The sequence below is a fragment of the Camelus ferus genome, chromosome 1 (genome assembly GCF_009834535.1).
Source record: "Camelus ferus isolate YT-003-E chromosome 1, BCGSAC_Cfer_1.0, whole genome shotgun sequence".
Classification (NCBI taxonomy): Eukaryota; Metazoa; Chordata; class Mammalia; order Artiodactyla; family Camelidae; genus Camelus; species Camelus ferus.
Window position 1 is genome coordinate 92217378 of NC_045696.1, and position 24623 is coordinate 92242000.

Sequence of the window (24623 nt, forward strand, 5' to 3'; positions counted from 1 at the left end):
GTAGGAGAAAACATTCTGAGAAACTCCACTTGAAACTTTTTAATGCATGGCAGATGTTAAACCCTAACTTTAAAAAAAAGGTAACAGAAGTGACTATTAGTGGATACAAGGTTTCTTTGGGGGGAGATGAAGATGTTTTGAAATCTAATTATGATGACCATTGCACACTCTGTAATTATTCTCAGAACAAAAGAATTGTACATTTTAAATGGGGAAACTGTTGTGGCATATAAATTACATCTCAACAAAGCTCTTTAAAGACTCTTGCAGACGCGCTTTGTTAATGTTAGCATAGCCGTAAATGAGAAGAGTTCTAGAAAATGCAGTCTTTTTCTTTTGAGTTCTCATTCTCCCTTTATATCACCACACTCCCCACACTCAGGCCCAGGGACAAACTTGGTTGGTTGTGGTTCTTTACATAGAGAATTTTTTCCCTTCCTAACGTGTTTGGAACCTATTTGGTTGGTACCTTTCTGCACTCAGCAGCCCACAGACAAAAATAAAATGGAAGCAGCGGTACTCACCTTCAATAATATGTTTTCTTGACAACCCTCTTTCCGTTTCAGCTCTGACAAGAAAAAGAAGCAAATGACTTTGAGTGGGGGTGTGCTTTTTTAAAAAAATCACTCTTTCAAAAGTACAGAAGAATAATCATTCTAGACTAAATGGTTAATTTTGTGCCCTATTTTTGGCAAATTCTGCGCTACTGCAGGCTGAGCAAACAAGGCTGGTGGGCAGCACACTGAGCGGCTCTTCTTTGAAGACCCCAGAAGATGAATTAACCATGACAGACATCACATCGCCTTAATAACAACTCAGGCATGTGCACCTTGTCCATATGTAATTTGACACTTGACATGTGGCTCAGCCTTACTATCTTCTTAACCAATCTCAAGCCAAAAAAAAAAAAAAAAAGTTTGTGAGCTTACTTACTATAAGATTATCAGGCTACTGGTAGCACTGGCTTTTCTGAGAAAGGAAACAAATTTAGAAGTGTCTTTTGACTTTCAAAAGAAGCTGAACAACTATTTTCTTTTAAAATGTGATGTACCAAGTCTTCCTTAAATTAGTTTCCTAAGAAGACAAACCTTTGACCAGGACTTTTGCCTGCCCAGACCATCCTCAGGCTCTGGCCAATGAGAAAGAAATGTGGTCTTTGAGTTTTAAAGTACTGATGAAATATTCCTTCAACATCAATAACTTTGGCAACCCCCTTTTAAAACATAGTAGTTTATCATTCGCCTTTGGTGATTTTGTATCTTCTAAAAGTGTATTAGATAATAATGTATGTAGCACTCTACTACATAATGGTTCTTGCAGACTGTCTTATTTCCTGTTTATTTCTAAATTATAGGCAAGGTTTTGAGTACCATCGCAAATCATCAAGAAATGGCACTAGGAATCAGAGTACACACGATGTAAACTTAACATTTCTTATGGGCACCATGTTGCTTTATTTTTATTAGACTGCACTAGGAATAAATATCTGAGTTCCACATTTCTGTCTTCATATTAATCGTAAACAACTCAAAAACATCAATAAAATATCAGCGTGTGAGTGTATACACGTACATTTTGATTAGAAGTTTCCTTCCAAATTTGTTTTTAACTATTCCCTGTCAATCAGAGGGAAGTAAATTAGGTTTTGTTTGTTTGCATTTGTCTTTGTTTTTGTTAAGACTCCATGGAAATCTCGGAGGTTTCCATGAAAAGGTATATGGAATAGCTTGATGTTTTCTCACATGTGGTCTCACAAAGAGGCCACTTCTGAGTCCTGCTGAATAATGTAAGTACCAGTTCAAACACCAGCAGGGCCATCAGAAGCCAGTTCATCCTGTGAAGTGTGTTCTGCATCCCACGACAGAGAGAGGACCACTCTTTCATTTGGCCTGACAGCAAGTGATACATGCAGCTTCCTGTTATTCTTCACTGAGATGGTCTTTTTGATCAGCATTTTCAGAGCCTTCTACAGAAATGATCAGAGACTCACACGTGGGGCGAGGCAAGATATTTTTATCATTGCTTTCCGTAGAAGTCTCTGAGTTTTGGCAGATTTGAGTAGCTTTTCATCTGTGATGCTATGTGCTTATTTTCTTTTCCTGAAATTTGAACTCTATTTTGGAAACGGTTCTAAGTATGAGGTTGGTATTTTGAAAATCTCCATGAATCACTTAGTAACAAGTGACCACATGCTTTGCACTAAATTTCTTTGGGGGTATCTTGCTAAACCTGAATCCCAGGCAAATTGCTATTTCCTTCATGTGAGGGAAAAAAACAATCTTTCTTTCCAAACCAATTAATTTGAGTACGTTGAATGTAAAATGGTTGCATAAAAGGATTAAAGCACAAACTACTGATTGTTTCCTGTCAAGCAGGGAAAATAAGAAGTATTGAACTTACTTTCCACCCCAGTAGAGTTTGGTTGTTATGACCAGGCTGGACCTCCTGTATGGTAAACAGACAAACACATAGAGAAATATTAAATAAACTGCTGGTTATTGTACCGGGTCATATTATTATTATAGCACCATAATGAACTTATTGTATCTCACATTTTAAAAAATTGGCAAGGAGATAAATGGTTGGTTTATGTCATTGAAATGTAAGGACAGAAGGAAGCTGGTGAGTAGGGACTTGAAGTCAGATCCTAAAGAAAGAGGCCTGAAGGGAAGGGAGCGTTATTGGGAGGGGCCGGAGGAGGAGGAGGGCTGTGGCAACACTTGGGTGATTGGCAGGTGAGAGGTAGGCATGGAGGCTCAGAATGGTAAGTGAAAAGTAACGGTAAGGGAAAGGACTTAAAGGATGGATTGCTTTAGGAGCTCAAGCAGCCACCAGCTAACACTTACCGAGCATCTGACCTAATGCTGATTGATCTGAACTTTCCTGGCCTCTGCCAAGGACCATGGACCCGAGTATCTCTGAGTTATGACCTTTTCCCACCATTGCCTTCACAGGCAGGAACTGACTACATGGAACTATGAATAATGAAGTAAATTATAATAGTCAATAGATAGAAATAAAATTGCTCTGCATGTCTTATTCAATGGAAATGTTATTTTAGGAAAACAGTCCTAAGATCCATAACTCAATGTTTTACCAGTTTCATTCCTCAGGGAATGAAATGTGGAAATCTTGTCAGCAGATTTATTACCTTCTCAAAACCACACCCAAGGGCAGGAAATGCAATTGCATCACTATGATTGTGGGATATGAAATATGTCTTGAGAACTATAGTGATATAATTTAAAATTGGGAGGCAGATCTCAGTGTGATTTAGTTTCTCCAGGTATATAATTCATTTGAACTGGTTTAGGGGGAAAAAAAGCATTTGAGATTCAAAGGTTAAGACCAAACTTCGGGAATATTTGAAATAAGGCATTTATAATTCCATCAGCTGTAGTGTCGATGCCTGGGGCCCTCAGGTAGAAGAGCCTAGCATGATTAATGATAACCAATGGGCAACGACGGTGACAATTCTGACAACTTGGCTGCAACAAGAAAAATTTGTAGGAAATGTCAGTACTCCCATCCCAATGAAGTTAATTCCCAGAAAAGTAATTTGAATCACTATAACAGGAGGCCCACAGATATATGCATCTGGAGATTATGCACCCCAAAAGGGCTGATGCACTTTCCAGCTTAATCCGTCAACCTCGTGATACCTGGTATAATGGCAATCTGTCACAGGGGAGCCAGGCCTCCGTTAGCAAGCATTGTCAGAGCTTCAACAAAAAGCTCTGGATGGAATCTTATTAAAGCATGCGTGCAGCCCTCTGCATTATTCAGAGCATTTGGGCCTGCCAAGGCTGCACGCTCTATCCAAATACCACCATAGACTTGTTTTTCCAAAATCTGGCTTTCTGTAAAATGTTTGGCCTACGTGGGCGTGCACCCTAATATTTATGTTCAAACAGCGAGAGTGGACAGCAACCTGGTGAATTATCACTGACCTCATGGAGGCATTTAGAGCAGCTCTTCTGAGTGGGTGAAGAATGACAGTATGAGTATCTCCCATTGATATAGCACAGCCTTCAACATTCTTTTATGTACTTTATCTCAGTTTATCAGCACGATGCTCCATGAACAGTTATGCCTCCATTTTACAGAAGGGGAAATTGAGGCTCAGAGAAGCGAAGTTACTTGCTCTGGACAACACAGCTAGCAAGTGATAGCCTTGGGACAAGAAGCCAAGGATGCCAGTTGAAACGGCTTTTATTGCCTCCATGCTGTGATGTTATGGTTTATTTTTTGGACACTCTCGGGTGGGCAGCTGTGAACAGATATGAACTTGTACCAATATTCTGTAGCATGAGGATGCAAGACTGGAAGGCAGTTTGTGAAAGATGCATGTTAATCTCTTTTTTACCAAAGGTATTTATTAAGCTTTGCAGCGTATAGTGAGGGATGACTAAACGTCCTGTGGGTGCAAAGGGGAAGTGAGCTACTGCATGAAGCTCCCCCTTGTCCTCAGGTGTCCCCTGGCAGCCTTCACCTCCCTGCTGATTTCACTGCTTGTCAGTGGAATCACCTCCAAGGCCTCTGTTACAGGTTGAATTGTGTCCCTCCCTGAAAGATGTGATAACGTCCCATCCCCCAGTACCTCAGAATGGGAGCTTATTTGGAAATAGGGTCATTGTAGATGTAATGAGTTAAATGAAGATGAGGTCGTACTGGAGTAGGGTGGGCCCTTTGTCCAATATGACTAGAGTCTTTATAAGAGGACATACAGACACACGAGGGCAGAATGCCACATGGTGACAGAGCAGAGGTTGAATGGCTGTAGCTATAAGCCAAGGAAGGCAGAAGATTGCCAGCAACCCCCAAAACCTTGGAAGAGGGAAGGAAGGATTCATTTGTTCAAACATTCGTTTTGGACTTTTGGCCCCTAGGACTGCGAGGGAATAATCTAGTGTTGTGTTAAGCCACCTTTGTGGCACATTGGTACAGCAGCCCTTGGAAATGATACAGTGCTCTGTGAGCAGCGATGGAGGGACCAACACTCTGGGTGCGGAGGGAACTCAGGTGAGGTGGAGAACTGGGTGGGGATGTGAATATCTTTCCAAATTTAAGGTTGAATACAATTTTCTCTTCATACCCTGACAGTTCCTGGAGTGGGGAAAGGTAAGGAGAGAGGCAGAAAGTAGGTCACCAAATTTTATTTGTTCATATATCTCCATACATTTTTGAGTTTCTGCTGCCACTCATACTATATGGCTGTTACTTATTTGGCCATCAGCAGATCTTACACCAGAGCAGAAGAGGATGCCACATTTGTCCGGTGGTCTTCACTGGGGTTTGCCTGATTCTGTCCTCATGCTGGGGAAGAGGTGACTGCTGGGTTGACACATGTAGTGAGGTGGGGTGGGGAAGCATGTTATAGCATCCTTCATCACTACTGGCTTTGGCTATAGATGGTGGTGGGATGGGACATAACCCCCCGGGAACAGCAGATGAAGCATTCTCCTGAATGCCCAGACACCAGGGCTGTAGCACACAGGAGACTCAGTGCTGGCTAATTGTGTTCAGGTAAGAAAGCTCTGGGATATATATTCCAAGGGATTCTTGTTTCGTTTCTTTGCATCCAGAGTTGTTAACTAAATGAACAATGATATATGTATGACTGAAACATTATGTTGTACATCAGAAACTGACACATTGTAACTAAGTATACTTCAATTAAAAAATCTAATAGATAAAATTTACAGTGAACATAAATACATGTGTACAGATAATCAGCTTCCTGTCAGCTGGCTTCCTTCACCGGATGACCACAAATGGCAGTCGGAAACCACAAAAATGCCACTTTCTTTGAGGCACGAATATTTCATGAACATTCCTCCTCTGTGCATCCCCATGGTGATTCATTGTCACTAATGACTAGTCAATAATTCTTGAAGCACAAGTAATGAACTCACTGATATTTATTTTCAAAGCACTGTAAATCATTTCTTTACCAAGAGTTGACATTTTATTTTTGACAGCCTTTCAGTCAGTTGTCATGTGATTTTATTTTCTTTTCTCTGGTGCAAAATAATCACAGTCTTTTTAAAGGCAAGTAAGTGACTATGGTGAAGACCTTACCTCCAGCCTTTCTTCTTGATGATGCTCCCCAGGATCACTTCAGCCCTGAAGGGGAAACATAATATTTTAGGATACAGTGTCCTGGAAATGCAAGAGTCAATCCAAAACACCAGATCCCTTCCTGGTTTGAACTCTCAGTGCCTACATGTCCCGAAAATAGAAGCCACTCTCGGCTGGTGGCACAGTTTCCGCTGTTTCTGCTTGTGCATGCAGAATCCTGCTCCCGGAGCGTTCCCGAAGCACCTGCCAAATCCTGGCACACTGGCAGGAGACCGCCTGCGGTCCTGATACTAGGAAGCAGTGGAGTCATTTGGCAGTTTGGTGTTTTTGAGCCACTGATCCCATAAATAACTGTCCTGCTTGGCAGTGTCTGGTGGGAGTCAAGGGTTTCTTTCTAATGGCTGTGGTCTCCAATGGTGCCTGGGGAGGACAATGAGACCTCACTCTTTTCAGACAGAAAATATTGACTCGCTGGCAATTTTGCAGGGTGAAAAAACCCATGTGTGGGTTTAGATGTCCCAAAGCCAGGACTGCGGATGCAGTGGCCCCCATGGAGAAAGTCCTGGGTTCCAGTGACAAGCACTGTCGCGGGAGCAGGAGTAAGAAGTCATAGGGAAGTGTCCTTCCTGCCCCTTGGGCTGGTTGTGGAGAGCTGCAGTGAAGACATCCCCACCGTCCTCTCCTCCTCTGCCTACCCCAGCTGGGAGCCAAGCTTACGGTGACTAAAACTTTCTTCTAGTTTCCTCCCAGTCAGACCGACGTCGTGAGAAGCAGCTGTGTTCTCAGAGGCTCTGTAAATGGGGACATCAGCAGAATCAGCGCTTTGTCCTTTGGTGGCCTGTACACTGAGTCATCACTAATTGTGATTCGTCTTAACTGAGAAATGTCTGCCTTTGTTGGAGTGTACAGGCTGGTAATAAAGCATGGCGCGGGTTAGACAGGAGCGTGCCCCAAGTAGACAGGCATGGAATGTCGCCCCAGGGTTCTTTCCCCACGTCTGTTTCTCTTGCAACCTTGCACTTCGCAGTGGGAACCTATCTCGTTACACACTGATCATCAGTCAATAATTATAATCAGGACTGATTATCCTTCAGAACAAGAATACAAACACCACTCTAACAGACTTGTTAATCACTGCTTCCTTTTCCAGCCTTAGCCCCACTTGGTACTAAGCAGGATTCAACACGAGAAAAGAACACTGGGATAGAGTGATGTGTGGAAAGGAGCAAGGCCTCATCGATTTCATTTTCAAACACCGAGGATGTGGGCTCAGAACCTCCCTGATGGTCCTTAAACACAGACCTGCCCTTGAAAAGGAGGAAACCCAGGCTAGGAGAATGCACTTTGACCTGGCAGCTACGAACCTGATTCAGCAGTTTGACTATAATTTTTCCCCAGAGCGGGGGCATCAGGCCCGCAGGGGATTATGTACCACAGTCCAGGTAGCGAACTGCAGAGCTGCTCAAGCAGCTGTCCAGCCTCTTAGATTCTCTCCCTGCCAGGACCTGCATCCATGTTCACAGCCGGGGGCCAAAGTGCTTCACTTCTGCTGAAATGCGCTTGCTGTGCAGACCAGAGGGCATGGACCCCGAGGCCCAGCCCGAGGGCACGGTGCCTGCGTGACTTGGCAGTGAGCCCCGTCCTGGAGCCCCAGACATGCTCTCTGCTCCATAGGAAGCTTGGAGCTAGAGGTGACTTCTCCAGCAAGAGAGGCTGCTTTGCAGCCCTCTCTGTCCTCAGAATGGGGTCTGAAACACCCTCTTATGAAAGTATACATATATCACCATGCTGTACCAGAAACTAACACAACACTGCACATGGACAATACTTCAACTGAAAAAAAAAAGGCGAAAAAGGTGATAAAACCCTTTATAGCTAGCTGACTGAGGATTTCAATATATAATGATATTCTGTATTTTGAGGATTGTCTTCTCAGTACTATATTTTAGAAGGTTTTTTGGAAAAATTGCTCTTGTGCTATAACCTGTTGGAGTGATTTTGGAATAATAGTGTTAATAAAAGATGGTTTGTTGAAGAAAAAAAAATCAGGCTTCTTGGCATCTTTGGGAGTCTCTCCTTTAATCTCTGATCTACCTGTATTGCTGGGTGGAGGGACAGGCCTGCAAACAGGAAAAGCAGCCCTAGCTTTCCTGCAGAGAGGAGGTCCCAGTTCACCGCAGGGCTGAGGAGCTATGAGCTGTGCTTACGAAGTAACGAGACTAGCTTTGGAACAACCACACTGGAAGCTGCTCATTTGAATGAATTACATTCAGCTAACATTTATGGAACTCTGCTGCTCGCACTCCGGTCCCAACCACCTCGGCCCCTCATGTAGATCGTGGCTACTGCTTCCAGTCAGTCCATTCTTCATACAGGGACCAGAGTGGGGAAGGTCTGGGTGGGCAGATGGACCCAGAGATGGTCAACGTCCCCAGTCCTGCAGGGGTGGGAGAGGCAGGGAGAAAAGCAGTGGCATCAACACGTGTGGGATGGATAGACCCTTCTCGCCAATGTGTCAACAAAGGTCTGGGCAGGGTCCTTTGTTCCAGAAATGCCACCTGAGGGACACACCGGGCTCTGACTTACTTGCCAGCAGCATAGACCTCGGCAGTGTCAAAGAGATTCACTCCGCTCTCATAGGCAATTGTCATCAGCCGTTCAGCAACCTGCAAGGGGATGCGAAGGTCAGTCAGAAAAGCCAAGTGCTTTCCAAACCTGGGAAGCAACTTGGAATCCTCTGGTGGTCTTTAAGAACATGGAAATCCCACGGACCACTCTTGCTTTTCTCAGTTGTATGAAAGAAAGAAAAAAAAAAGAAGATTCAACCAGCCTGTACAGGGGAAAAAACCCTTCCCTCAGCCTGGACCAGGCCCTGAGGGATTTCCTTCCATGCTGGGATAAGGCGGCCACAGGAGCACGGCTTCTGCTTCTCATTGCTGGGCAGCCTCAGTTTGACCACATTCTCTGTGGCCTTGGAATCTCTGTGACAAACCGGGTCCTTTGTATCACTGGTGCTTCATTCCTTTTCTTCCTCTTTTCCCCAAGCCAGTAAGTTCTGGCAGCTGGGTGACTCCTGACCTAAAAGCTCATGCCTTTCTTCCCGGGAGGCTTAGCAGACTGTGCTGATGAACCAAGGGTTAGACGGAGCTGGGATGGTTGTAAAACTCCTGCCGCCCACAGCTCAGCACAACCCGGGGCACCATCACAGAAAGACATGACACAGAGCGGAGGCAGTGAGCGCGCCAGCTCACCTGGGGGCCGGCTCCTCACCGGTCAGCCTGCAAGTAGCTCACCCAGCTCCCTGTTCCTTCCGTCGTGCTGCTGAACACAAGCGGCAGGTGTGAGAGAGCAGCACGAAGGGTCCCTGGAAACAACCCCATGAGGGACAGCTCTGTGGGGACGGTGGTCAACAACACTGAAGAAAGGACAGTTTTTCATTTTGCTGGTAGACTTATCAGTCAACTGAAAAATTACACACCTCGCAAATAGTTGAAATTGATTATTCCATTATGTTTTTCATTGTAGGCTAAAGGTGCTTCATCAGCATTTCCAAGATAAACTCTTTTCCTATTTTTTAAAAATAAGCAGAGCCAGAAAATTGTCAGGCTAGCAAAATGGACTGCATGCAAATCCATTAGAGGAATAGCAGCAAAAATGCTATTACTGCTTTTAATTTGCTACGATGTGACATTTATCCTAAGTGGAAATTAAATTTAAGACCAGTATAGTTTTTCACATCATGACTGCCTTGTATTTTAGAAATTATTGTGCTTGTATTGTCTATCATCCTTGGATTGTGTTGCATGACATACTAGTGGGTTACTATTAGTAAATGTGTATAATAAGTCTTATCTAGAAAGAAATTTCGAGGTAAGATGGAGAATCCTGGATGGAGAATTGGACTGAGTGATTGCTGAGATGTTTCCCAGTCAAGAGACTTGAAGACCTGAATGTGGAATAATGAAAAGAAGTCACTGAACTAAGTCAGAGGACCCGTGTCTGGCCTTGAGTGGACCACACACTAGATCAATAAATGTGGGTACATCTTTTGACCTCTCAGTGTTTCAGTTTCTTCATCTGCAAAATGAAGATTCTGTCCAGGTCCCCCAGGGAGCCCACAGGTCTCAGGGGAAGCTGACCTCACCTCCGTCCAGTGGGGGCCTGATGGGCTAACCGTGCATCAGCGAAGGCCACGTGACACATCTGGGCCAGTGAGATGTGAGGAGAGGCTGGCTGAGGGCCTCTGGGAACACTTTTCCTGTTCTTCTTGCAGACTTTTTAGAAACAATACTCTATTCTCAAGAGTTACCGCTATTCTAATCGAAGACCAGAATTCCTACCACTCTCTTACCAGGTGAGGGTGTAGTCTTTGATGCACAAAGGAACACAAAGCCAGGAGAATCACTAGGAAATAGAATGGAGGCTCTGACTGGGTCAACTCAGAAGCTTGCTTTTACTCTACACTTTTTTTTTTTGGAAGAAGGAGGTAATTAGGTATGTTTATTATTTATTTATTTTTAGAGGAGGTACTGGGGATTGAACCCAGGACCTCTGAATGCTAAGCATGTGCTCTACTACTGAGCCACACCCCTCTCCTGCCCCTGCACTTCTAATATGAAAGTAGAAATAGTTTTTCTTATTGATTAAGCCAATTTGCATTCGGTTTACTGTTACCTGCAATCAAAGGAAGCCTCACCAACCCACAGGTGAGAAAAGACAAATAGAGCTCTGAGGATTAAGTGCTATGAGGTGGGAGTACGCTCTTATCACTATTTAAAATATTACAACTCACGTGAGTAACATCTATCTTGGTTTTTTGCTGAAGTCAAATCAGCTTTGGGAGGGACCTCACAGTTACCTATTTTCAAGTTTGCATCATTTTGACACTATTCCTGCCAAGTGGCTATTTAATAAATAGTTGAACTCTTCCAGTAACGGGGACATCACCACATCCCGAGGCCGCACTGATGCTTATGTCACTCAGCACATTACGGTGTGGTCATCCCGGGATCCCATATTCGTGTCTATTTGTATTTTTGGCTGCACTGCCACATGGGAATAGCTGAGTGCTACCAGTTCAGCCACAGGTGTGAGTGTGGTCTGGCTGTCTCCTCTCCTTCTTGTGGGCAGTCTCATCACTGGTGGCAGGGAGGGGAGCCACAGCTGCTCTCCGGAAAGGACAATAGCTCTTTTTCTGGTGTGCGTATGAGGTGAGAGCCTCTGTAACCCTTCCCGACAGCTTTATTGTGTAGTTTTTAGAATTGTAATTTTGAAATGATTCGTTTCAGAGGCCAGCCCTGCACACTCTGACCTGGGCAACCTGGGTTCTGTGCAGAGCAGGCAGACACTGGCAAGGGGAGAGCAAAGATGAAGGGGGAAGTAACATGTTTACAGTTGACCCCTCTACTCTGAAAGGAAAGATATTTTTGTCATTTTCCCCTCTAAGCACCAAGGCAGTATAAGGTTTTGTACTTGCTAGACCCAGGAGACTATTAACTTTAGACTTCTCTCCTTCCATGTACCTGTTCTGCATCTGATTAAAGCCTGCAGCCATTGCTTTGATACCTGTGGACTTGCCTCTGTGCCTCCTCCAGGCATCCTTCCCAATGCCAGTTGGAGGGTCCAGGAGTCAACCCTGGGATGGCCACCTGGCCCTCCTTCAGAGCTCAGGGATTATCCCCCTAGCTGCTAGGAATGCTGCCATCAGATGGCACTTGGCTAAAGTGAGTCGCCTAGCCCAAGGTCACACCTGCCTCCCAGGGCAGCCTCTATCCAACGACTGGTCATACAAGGTATGCAAATGCTCGCTCCTCTTGCCCCACCCTGGGACCACTCTGCAAGGCCATCTCAGCCTCGAGCTCCCCACGGGGGCAGCTGAGGTCATGGCTGAGACGGCACTGTGGTCCAACTTCCCAATAACTGTTCTGCATGCTAATTTCCACCACACATCTGCTTCCCAAGGACTGCCCCATGTGACAAACTCTGTGTAGTGATCTATGCTCAATACTGGGAACAAGCATTTAGACAGATAAGAATATGAAGATGAGACCCCCCCCCTCCCCCACCGAGATCTGTTAAATAACACTGGTGACCTTGGGAGCTGCAGAAAAGACACTCCATTTCCCCAAGCGTCTCTATAGGACTGATAGTAAGAAGTACCCGTATAAAGGGCTTATTCCTGGGCAAGGCACAGGGCTGAGCACTTCAGAGGCATCAGTTCATTAAGCTTAGGGGCTAACCGTTGGTAAATATAAGTGTTAGTAAATCTAATTAATGTGGAATGAACAGGATCCCACTGAGTGTATCCACTCAGTACACTTCCCCTGACACCTTAGGGTGCTGAGGAAGATAAGGGAGGCTCGGAGGGACCGGAGGGGATTTCATCAGGGAGTTGTTGGTACTCAGTTACTCCATAGCTCACTTACACCATGAAGGCAAAGGGAAGAATATTTCTTTGGTAAGCACTGCTCTGAATGTGTAAATGGAGATTTAAAGGAATTTAATGGTAAATACAATTATTATAGATTCCATTTATTGAGTGTCTGCTACCTACTAGTCCAGAGGGCTATACAAATGTCTGACATGCATAACATAGTCAATCTTTTCAACAGACCTTCAAGGTCAACATTGCCATTCCATTTTGCATAAAAGAAACTGAGGATCAGAGAGGTTGGATTAACTTGCCCAAACCAGGGTGACCAACTGTCCCAGTTTGCCCAGGACTGAGAGATTCCATCCTAAAACAGGAAAGTCCATGCAAACTGAAGCTAAAATACACACACACACCCCCAGCAATAAAATCTTTTCATAAAGTGACTAAATATTAATTCCAAACTGGTTTGTTCTCTAATTATTGAGCCTGCGCATATAATAGATTGACAACTTCAAGGGCTATGAATTGTCTAAATGTGAAAAATATAAGAAGCAAGATAAAAATGAAAATAAATTGAGTTAATCTTAACCATTTCCTATGATTAAAAATATCATCCTTATAAAATGCCAGCATCCCAGGACGAGTACTCCTACCCATACAGTTTGCTCTGCATTTTCTCTCATTAGCATAATGGAAGCCAAAAGTAACTCACCTCATCTGAAATTTGACCTCCAAACGTCACCCATGTTCCTAGAAAAGAATAAATATTTGCACATTATTCATGATCATTTCCCTAATATTGTGCATAAAGGGAAACACTTTTTCTTACATCAGGGCTACTTCAGTAGGTCGTTCCTGAAAGGACCTGGATGAGCAGCACTTGGGGGCTGAAGTCCTGCCCATCCTCCTCCCATTGCTAAGTCCCCCAGCAAAGGTCTACATCCCTCTGCATCCCTCTGGATGCTTTGTCTTACTCAGAGGCCTCGTATGTGCTAAGGGCAGCCCCGACCCAGGTCCACGTACGCTGGTGCGCGAGATGGCAGTGCCCAAGCCCGCTTTGGCTGCACACCCATTCTTGTTCTTGCTTAGCTAAGAAGTCACCAGTTCTGAAAGTAAAGGTAAGACCTTGGGTCATATTTCTTCCTTCCTTTGCCTCCAAAATAGAGGACTCTATTTTGTGTTCTCTATTACCTTTCAAAAGGAACCCTCTCAGAGGGCCTTCCAGTCCCACTTTCAAGCCCCAGGAAGTGACACTTAAGCACCCTCTGTCTTACTACCTGCTACTCCAGAATGGAAATCTCCATTGATTTGGGGATGGGGTGGAGGCCGTAGCCTGAGTAAAGTAAGGCTTGGAAAGGCAAGAGGAAGAGAAAGATAACCAGCAGCCAAATATTTGCATTTGTAAAGCAAGAGGGAAGCAGACGCTGAGTGGGCTGTTGCTACTTCAACACCTCATACCTTCTCCTTGAACTTTTTTTTTTTTAACTTTGCCCCCCAACCCTCCCACCTCAACAGAGGCACTGGGGATTGAACCCAGGACCTTGTGCATGTCAAGCATGTGCTCCACCACTGAACTACACCTCCCACCCCTCTTCCTTGACACTTTTTTTTTTGAGCCCTAATTACATGGCAGGCAAAGGCATTGCACACAGGTGCTCGGGGACAGGCACAGTGAGGGGGTGGCCCCAGCTCCTCTCTCCCAGGAGCTCACAGTTGACAACCTAGTTGACAAATGCTTGGATGGGGGCAAACGCAAGGCAGGATGTGAGGGAGCACTCAACCCAGACTGAAGGGAGGTGGCCCTAAAGACAGACTTCTAAGGAAAGGTGACATTTTGGTTGAGTTGCAAAGGAGGTAGCTGGACGAAGAAGGGAGGGGCAGGCATTCCAGGTATAGGTGAGAGCACGGGCAGGGCAGGGGGTAGAAGACTTGAGCGGCCAGAGGAGCGAGCTGTGGCGCGGACCCCTGTGCTGAGTGATGCAACTGGATGTAGAGAGGGAGGGGCGGCAGGGGGGAGAGCAGCCGGGCACACCTGGTGTTTGTAGGGCAACCAAAAATGCTGTTGGAAACTCACGTTTTGTGTTTTGTAACAACAGTCATAGCTACCATTTATGGAACACCTTCCAAATGCCAACAATACCCTGAGAAATGTGTATACTTTCATCTCTAATCATTTTGACAAACTCACAAGGCAATTTTATTATGCTGATTTCCAGATGCAGACTCTAACTTCAAGCAACCTGGTAAGGGAAATGCCCAGGACTCCCCACTCCTGCCGGAGTCTGAGAAGGTTATCCTTTGTAACTGCGTTTTGCTGCCTCATCAGTAAATTTCCAAATTAATCATGGCCCTTGGATTCATACTCCATAGAAGCATGCTGATGTAATTGTTCCCTTTCTCTTCTTAGTTCTAGGGGACTAAAACAAAGGTAGGACATAGATGACTTTACTGTTACAGTTTTCGTCCCCAGAGGTTGTAAGTGGCAGCTCATGGATTGGCACTCAGCTTGCAGGCTTGTTTTGCTTGGCTAGACAGTGCTGACTTACTTGGTATTTTAATAAATTTGGAATGAGTAACCAACATTTTGATAATTAGGAGATTTTTCTTTAAAATGTCTGATTTCTAGCTTCCCTTAACCAGTGTCCCCACATGGCAGACATCCCCTGAATATGAGGGGCAGTGCCCTCTGTGGAAGGGCTTTGCCCTCCCTGTTTAGTCAGTCACACACCTTCCTTTGTATTTGCAAACCATGTGACTGCTGCTATTTTCATTATTGTAACATTTAGAGGAAAATGGACTGTGCATCTCCTAAAAAACAGAGTTGAGTATTTCAAGAAAAAAAATAGCAGTGCACTTTGTTTTTGGTGGATGTGATGACTATCCAAAGAACATTTGCAAAGAAAAATGACAACTTAAGGTACCATAATGAAACCAGCTATGAGTGGTATACAGAAAAGATGGGTGCTGGGAAACTTAATGGACTGAAGAAATAGCAGCGTTTGTTTTTGAATGAGAATAAAATAAATGGTCTGCTGTGAAATGCAGTTCTCTATTAAGTGAAAAAACTGCCTGGGCATCTAAACCTTTTAACAGATAACACTTCTATAAAAGAGTCTCTTTTGAATGTAGCAGGAATTATGTGTCCAGAGCATAAACAAGCATTTGCAAATATTGGTATAATTAAAACACTGGATCTCAGCATGTTAAAAAATATGGCTGAGAACTTTCACAATAAGTTAAATTTGGGGTGGCATTTTCTATTACAGCAAACTAGCACACATATAAATAATAGCACACTGTTAGCTATATTTATTTGAGATGTTTTGAGAATGTTGGAGTGGCCAAAGAACTTTTGAACAAGGAGTCTCTGCAAGGCAAAACACCAGAAAATGGCTAACTCTGTGATGAGAACGGTCTCAGACCACTGGATGTAGAAGGCACTGTTCCAAAAGGTTAAGTGTCGCCACAGATCAGGTTCTCACAAAGGGTGGGGCTGAACTTGGATCCATCAAGCAACAAATCTGGGGTGGCAGTATTTGTAGGGGCACTATGCATAAATCCATTAATTTCCTCCAGGAATTGCTTTGAGCTAAAAAGCTAAAATGAGACAGCCATGGATTCAGTAATTAATACCATGAATCAGCTATTCTTCTATATCTTGGAGCAAAAGCAGGCCAGTGTTTGCTTAATGAATTTGCTGATTTACTTGTGCTGTAATGTTGGAGAGTTTTTTTTTTCAACTGTTCATGTCATCAAAGGAAATAGTCCCATTCCACTTTACAGAGATTGGCTCAAAGTCCCAAAGTTCTTGCTGACATGACAACTCATTGGCACCTTGTGAATATTTTTCTATCGTGGCATTCAGAAGTGTTTGCACAAATGTCTCATTGGCTTCTCCCAGCCCTGACAACATAGAGTCTTTGGGAAATTCATTTGTTAAAGAATAATTTGGTTCACTTTCCACATTGCAGTCAGTTTCCAGATATGAAAATGGTAGCCTGAGATTTATTCTCCAAAATGGGGCCTTTGAATACTGGATTTCACACTATAAGAAAATGAACGAGTAATATTTAACTTTCTGTCTTAGTTAATTTTAAGATTAATAGTAACTTAATAGTACAAATGAAGGGCTATGAAGTTATTAAGCTGTACTACAAAATGGTATTGAAGACTATGACAGTGGTGAAAGCTGGGACTGCATACCCGTCTTGGAGGAAATCATCTTCCTTCTAAGAACCCATCCACATTGGGAGGACTTACATTTAGGAGAAGCTTATTCCAAAATGAATCTTAAAAAAAACTACCTACCAACCCCAGTTTACATATTTAAGGCTGCATTCCGTACATCACATTAAAAACACAGGGCTTCACTGACATTTTGGTTCAGAAGAAAAGGTATCAGGTTTCTGACTCCAAATCAAAGCAATAATGAATTATAAAATAATAATAACAATAATAATAATATAAATGTTTTTCTTTTTCTGTTTCTGTTTAAATTTTTTAATATAAAATATAATATGGAAATCAGCTACATTCACACTAAGTTATATGCTTATACCATCATGTAGTAAAGATGGAGTTTGGTTCCATTTCTGGGATTTTTAAAATTTGTGTGTGTGTGTGTGGGTGGGGGGAGGTAATTAGGTTTCTTTATTTTTTTAGAGGCGGTACTGGGGATTGAGCCCAGGAGCCTGTGCATGCTCAGCATACTCTCTGCCACTTGAGCTATACCTCCCCCCACTTCTAGGATTTTGTTATTCTTACATACTGCTTACTTTGTTTACGTAGGTTACCTCCCTGGCCCTTTAGACATTTGCTACTTATTTATTTTATAGTTACTTGTTTACAAACTTTATATTTTTTCCCCCCAAACTTTATATCTTTTACTAGGGAGTAAGCTATCTGAGGGTTAGAATTTTATTTTATCTTCTTATCTCCACAGCCCTAGAATGGAAGTGAGTCCTTAGTAGATGGTTGATAATTGCTGGTTAGATTGAATTCAACTGCCTTTTGGGCTGTTATTAATGTATAAAATACTGGGATAATTTCCCACCAAACAAACATGTTTACTTTGATTTATAGAAAGATGAGAAACGACCATGAGCAGTCTTCAGCTCTAGTCCCTATGTGACCAACATGTTTCTCCCCATCCCTGGTACCCATGCAGCAGTGCCCTCTCCTGGAGAAAGGCCAGGAGAAAGCCCTTCTCCCAAGGCATTTTCAAGGCCTCCAGATGGCGGAGGTGGGGTGACAGTGTAGGCCAGGGTCCACCAGCCCACGAGGAAGAGCCGCCACTTGCAAATAGGACACGCTCCCTCAGGATGGAGAGGGATGAAGTGCAGCCTTCCAGACAGGGGAACTCTGCTTGTGGCTACTCCTGGCCACAAGCTCTAAGGTGGTTTATTCGTTAATATGATTCTCAAAAACCCTCTGTGGCAGTTCTCTTGATCATTTTTCTGCTTCTAATGAGAACACGCCATCTTGAGACCTAGGCTGGCATATGGTTATTTCACTGTGAAATTTCAAATTAGTGCGATGTTACTTAGAAGATAATTTTACTAAACTGACGTGTGTTATTTCTAACCTTTTAAAAGCAGAGGGAGTAGAAAGAGAACTTTGAACTGTTCTTGAGTCTTCTGATGAAACTCCTTCACGCACGTAGGAATAATACATGCTTTGAAAACCTCTGTTAGAGTCTCTTGGCGTACACCTACCAGGGCAACCTCCCACTCTTAATCACAGTATGGTGTGGAAAGAGCACTGTTCTTTCAATAAGAGATGAGTTGCATAGTTGCCTTAATGTGCATATTGATGCAGGATCAGAACAAAACAAACAGAAAGCAGATACCCAGAAATCTGGCCTGAGAGAAAGGCTCAGAAAATGGGGCTGAGATTCATAGAAAGGTGACAGAGGTGAAGAATGGGCTTTTTGCCCTGGGTGCTTTCTGCCAATGGAAGGGCAAGGAGTGGAGACGCCCTCCTGCTGGAGAGGCAGTAGAGTGAGTGGCTAAGCAGTAAAGTAACATCCTGAGCAACCTTGCTGTGGCCACTGCAGATAAACTGGATGCAGACCTATGTCTGGGCATGTGGGACACAGCTCAAGGCTCTTGCTTTTCGAAATGTACAGACAAAGCATTCTTTCTTGTTTCTGGTTTACATCTGTCGATATTTTCCACCCAGCCTGGCCCTTATTTTTGGATCCCAGCTGCTGCCTGGTCTCTCATTTTTGGCTTCTGGTGTATTGCTAGTGAGCATCTGGCCTGAGACAACAGTAGTGATAACAGCCTAGCCTTTACTTTCACTTCGATTACCTTTTCTTGCGAAAACCAATAATTCTATTCAAGGTCTGGGCGGGGAGAGGAGAGATGAAGGGCTGCTTTCACACCTGCACTTTATAAAAGAGCTTGAAATATCAATGCAACTAGGCAAGGAAGTGGGAAGGGTTGTGCACAATGAAAGGGGCTCTAGGCCCCTTCTAGACTCTCGGGAAAGTGCAAGCAGCATTCCCATGCACAGGCGACTTGCAAGTTCTCTGGAAGAATTCCACGTATTTCACAGATGAGGAAGTGAAGTGGTAGAGACATGACTTTCCGCAGTTGGTTAGTGGTGGGGTCTCCAAGGTCATGGTCTCTCCCAGCCTCACTCTGCTTTCTGGTAATGCTGCCTCCCATCTCCCCCACACACCCTGCTCCAGCCAAATGGTAAAACCGAGGGTTGGCTCTGACTGCTTCTAACAATGTCCTGCTCTCATGAATCTTCCCGTGTTCTTCTCTCTGCCAAATGCCTCCCCAACCGAATCTTCCTTATGGTAAGATTAACCTCTATTTCTGTCCCCAGACTGCCTTGTCTATGGATGAAGAACAGGCCACTCCATTGGGACACCTCCCTGCTCCCAGATTCTCCCAACTTTACCTGAGGTCAGGTTTTGTCTTGTCTTCCCATGAGACCTCATGTACAGAGCCATCCTGGGCTTTAAGCTCCCAAACCCTTAAGAATCCTAGAGCCAGGGCTGAGGGCTGGACCGTAATGAGATTTGCCTGTCACCGCAGGAATTCTAGGGCAGGGTGGACCAGTGGGCAAGGCTGTGGCAGAGGGGAGCCTGGCCTTAGATTGGGCAAGGCTGGGGTAGGGTCTTCCAGAAAAACCTGTGGAGAGTTGGATCCTGAACTTTGTTCAAATGCCTGTCTGAAGGCTGGAGGTGCTGAGGGTTAAATGGCTAGGATTGACATTACATCCTTTGTGATCCTTTTGGAGAATTGTACAAATATTTGATATTTTCCTTCTTTCCTTGATGTAAAGTTCTATGTACTTTTAAGTGCCAAGGGATACTGCTGGTTCCATTTGTTTTAAGATTTCTTTCAGGGCAAATCTACCTGGAACTGTTTTATTCTGTTTCTCCATTACTCTGAGGAGTTAAGTTTAAAGGCAAGGAAGCAGTGATGGAAGTAGGGTGAAAGACACGGGCGAGTTTAGAAGAGGCAGTTCTGTTCTCACAAGCAGAATTGTAAGGGTCTACCGTCCTCTGCAGGGGCTGTGCTGTGCAGAGCATCGCAAGGAAATTTCACTGCCTTAAACCTTCCCCCAGAAAACAGACCCACTCCCCACATTTACATATTAGAATTAATGACAGATATAATGTAAATCCATGGCTAAAACTCCATATATTTCCTCATGTATGTGTGACTCTTGAAGGGGTTGATCTAGCACCTTGAACCTGTTATACAAATTTTAAATAGAACAAAGCCAAAAAGCTCTTTGATGAATTTTTCTTCTCAGGGTTTTTAATTTTTTTGCCCACACTATTGAAATGAGTTTTATTACTTTTATAAGAAGAAGGGAAAGTTTTTTTTTTTTAATTAATCCTTCTTACTTTCCTGGGAAATCCATTCATAAACAAGGGTTTCAACAAATTATAGCCCGTCCTATTTCCTCAACATGTGAAAAAGGCCAGTGTTTATATTTTGTTAGTATTTTGTCCTAAGTGCCTTGGTCAAATTCCTCGTATTTTCTTGTACTAATATTTACATGTTGAAAACTATTTCTTACAATGAATTTTCCAGGGCACTTATAACCAGCATGCATCATTAATATGTCTTATTCACTTTGTTCTTTGGAAGCACTCCTATAAAAAATGTACAGAATAGTGGTGCTAGAAAAACTGTACAGCCAGACTTGTAAAAGAATGAAATTAGAATATTTTCTGGCACCACATACAAAAATAAACTCAAAATGGATTAAAGACCTAAATGTAAGACCAGAAATCATAGAACTCCTAGAAGAAAACATGGGCAGAACATTCTTTGACATAAGTCATAGCAGTATTTTTTTGGATCTGTCTCCTCAGGCAAAGGAAACAAAATAAAAAATAAACAAAACAGGACTAATTAAACTCAAAAGCTTTTGCACAGCAAAAGAAGCCATCAAAAAAATGAAAAGACAACCTAGAATGGGAGAAAATATTTTCAAATGATAGGACCATAAGAGATTAATATCCAAAATATATAAACAGTTCATACAACTCAATATCAAAAAACCCTAAATAACCTGATTAAAAAATGTTCAGAAGATTTGAATAGGCATTTTCCCAAAGAAGACATACAGATGGCCAACAGGCACATGAAAAGATTCTCAACGTTGCTAATCATCAGGGAAATGCAAATCAAAACCAAAATTAGATATCACTTCACACCTGTTGGAATGACTATCTCCAAAAGGACAATAAGTAATAAATGTTGGCAAGGATGTGGAGAAAAGGAAACCCTAGTATACTGTTGGTAAAAATGTAAATTGGTACATCACTGTGAAGAACAGTAGGGAGGTTCCCCAAAAAACTAAAAATAGAACTACCACATGATCCAGCAATTCCACTCCTGGGTATATATCCAAAGAAAATGAAAGTACTAATTTGGGAAGATATATGTACACCAATGTTCATAGCAGCACTACTTACAGGAGCCAAGACATGGAAGTAAACTAAGTGCCCATCAGTAGATGACTGGATAAAGAGATTTGGCATATATATACAATGGGTTATTACTCAGCCATAAAAAAGAATGAAATTTTGCCATTTGCAACAACATAGATGGACCTAGAGAGTATTATGCTTAGTGAAATAAGTCAGACAGAGGAAGCCAAATATTGTATATTATCACTTATATGGAATCTAAAAAAAAAAAGCAAACAAATGAATACAAGAAAACAGAAACAGACTCACAGATATAGAGAACAAACCAGTGGCTACCAGTGGGGAGGGGAAATGAGGGAGGGGCAGGATAGGGATGGGGGATTAAGAGGTACAAACCATTACGTACAAAATAAATAGGCTACTAGGATATATTGTGCAGCACAGGGAATATAGCTAATATTTTATAATGACTTTAAATGGAGTATGATCTATACAAATATTGAATCCCTATGTTGTATACCTGAAACTAATATAATATTGTAAATCAACTATACTTCAATTTAAAAAAAGAAAAGAAATGTACAGAAAAGTTAACACAGGGGAAATAACAGTGTTAGAATACAGCTCAGTACTATAGGACTAGGCCTAAATGGGAATTCTTGTTTTTTAAAATAAATTTAAATATTTTCAATATCTTAGTATAAAATTGGATCTATTATTAAGGTTGAAAGCACATATATATATATATATATATATATATATATATATATATATATATATATATATATATATATATACCTTTTTCTGTGAACTCTTAGCACAGGACCTGGAACACAGTATGTGCTCAAATACATGTTTTTATTTTTATTTTTGGCATTATCTTTTGCATTTCCATAGTAAGTTACTATGAATAAGAGCTCTCTGGAGAAACACCCCGTCAAGAAGTGTGAAAGTCAAGGTGACCTGCTTTACACTTACTGTTATCTTTAAAAAGTTCGTGCCAAATCTTTATCTTTGTGCAGGGATATATTTCTTTGATAGTTCAGTGAGTTATTCTCCCCCAAACAGTAATAATTTTGAGTAACTCTGGTGTAGCTGTACATAAAAACACTGCCAGCTCATCGGACTATCAGGATGCTAGGAAATAAATTTTAATTCCGTGGTGAGGCAAAGAAACTTTCTCAGTGCAAACAAGATAAAGATACTGTAAAAAAGAATGAAAAATTTTTACAACAGTCCTTTCAAATTCTCCCTCTTGGGTTATGAGCTTCAAGATGTTCATAGTATTAAATATCACTAATGAAAACTCAAGGTAGGAATATAAAGTGCTTCACATCCTTTTTCACAAAGGAATTTTTGAAATGTAGGGAAATTAAAACTGAGGAAATACATAAGGGATAATTTAGCAAAAACCTAAAGATTTAAAAAGTTCCCAAACCTAATACACTCAAATTTACCCAGTTCCCAGGTTTCCCTGTAAATTTATGGACTTACATATAAAAGTCAGATTATTTTTTCTGTATCTGATGGTTACCACCTATTTAATGATTCTAAAAAAATCTACACTGTCCTTTTCCTGATGGAAAATGCATACCTGTGTCAAGCAGATGAAGTATTTTAGCATTTTCCATAGAACTATGCATGAAATTTCTTAAGCAGTCTCTCTATTTCTAACTAAGCTACAGAGATCTTCCCCTTTCAGTAATTATATGTAGAAATATATCTTGTTAAAGAAGAAAATGCAGCAATACTAAATCATAAAACCATATTGGTCTATCTTTAGTTTTAGGAGATCCCGTTTAATCCAAATCCTATTTGGAGTCGTTCGCCTATGAAATGATATTTTATAGTATACTGAAAACTTTAACTGTAGTACGGGAGAAGCCCAGAATAGCTCCCTGCAGCCTGATCTGGACCCCAGTGTGCCCAGCCAGGCTTTGGCATTGAGGTGATGGCAGTATTATAACCACACAGTCCCAGTTTTACAGGGCTGAAATGAAATTTCCTGACATGCTGTATAGCAAGTTACCAGGAAATTTAGGCAACCAGAGACATCAAAGAATGTACAAGTTATAATTCTTTGTCAACAATACTTTGGATTTTTCTCAAACACAGTGGACAGGCCTTCTTGAGACATTTTCAAAACTACTGACCTCTTGGGATAATCTCTGTATCCCCAGAGACAATGTACAACTTGGTGTGTAGGAGAGGCTTATTATGTGTTTTCATAAGTGAGTGAATTCAAGAACAGCAGAGAAGAAATGATCATCATAGAAGTAATGTTCAGTCAACTCTTTTATTGTCTGCTGATTTTCTTTTCATTAATTCACTGCTTGTAAATGCATAAACCTGACTAAATCTATCTGTGGCCTTTATGTGAGTTTGTGGTCTGGGTCTCCATCAGCCGCCACACCAATACACACCATGAGAGAATACTCCGAAGGGTGGCTGGGAGGCTGGCCTGGGTCTACGGAGTCATTGTTGTAGAACAACGCCTTTGCCATCTTGAAGCAGTGATGGCATCTGTTTCTCCTTCTGTCAGCACCAGGGGCCCTGGTGTGGGGAAGCCAGGAAGGGGGTGCCCAGAAGGAACTCCTAGGGCAGCAAAGATAACCTCCTAGTGGCTCTTCACCTTTGAGCATTTTGTGATTAGTCAAGAACCTTAGGGATCACTCACTCTGAGGAATTAGAACCTTCTGTTAACAAGGAAAGAGAAATATTACATAACGGCATTAAAGCATGTGCTACCAACAGGTCTGGTGTGTACAGCGCCTTCTGCTTCCTGAAGGTTGGGTAGAGAGCTCAGTCTACCCTCCACAAGGGCAGGGGATCTCCCTGTCTTGTTCCGCACTGCCCCGCCAACACCTGGAACAGGGTTGAGTTTTGTAGATCAACTATCTTGCAGGTCCTAGGCTATGCATTCTAAAACTATTTCTCTGATTTTTCAAAAATCATGAAGGGTAGGTATTTTCATTTTCTTTCATCTGCACCTGAGGGTTAGTGTGTCACTGGATAAACAGGTCCACCTTTGAGATTTTGCTCATCTCTAAAATAGATACTGATGCCTGTATTATTGTGAGAACTACATGATGAGACGACGATGGAACACGCTTTGAGAACTAACATTGTGCCAGGCACGGCGCTCCATGCTTTATAGACACAATCTCATCGGGAACTCACGACCACTCTGATTTGAGTTTATTTGCTGGGAGCGGCTGAGCTGGGATGTGAGTCCATGCAGACTGACTCCACAGTCCACGCTCT

The 24623-nt window shown here is 42.6% G+C and overlaps 1 protein-coding gene across 1 annotated transcript in view; it reads right to left on the reverse strand.

Moving 5' to 3' along the window:
* The window catches only part of KCNAB1 (potassium voltage-gated channel subfamily A member regulatory beta subunit 1), a 343217-nt gene that overhangs the window by 57118 nt on the left and 261476 nt on the right, over positions 1–24623 (reverse strand). Inside the window, 5 exon segments of the mRNA XM_032485762.1 lie at positions 525–568; positions 2401–2445; positions 6082–6126; positions 8668–8747; positions 13167–13204. Coding sequence (XP_032341653.1) covers positions 525–568; positions 2401–2445; positions 6082–6126; positions 8668–8747; positions 13167–13204 — 252 coding nt within the window.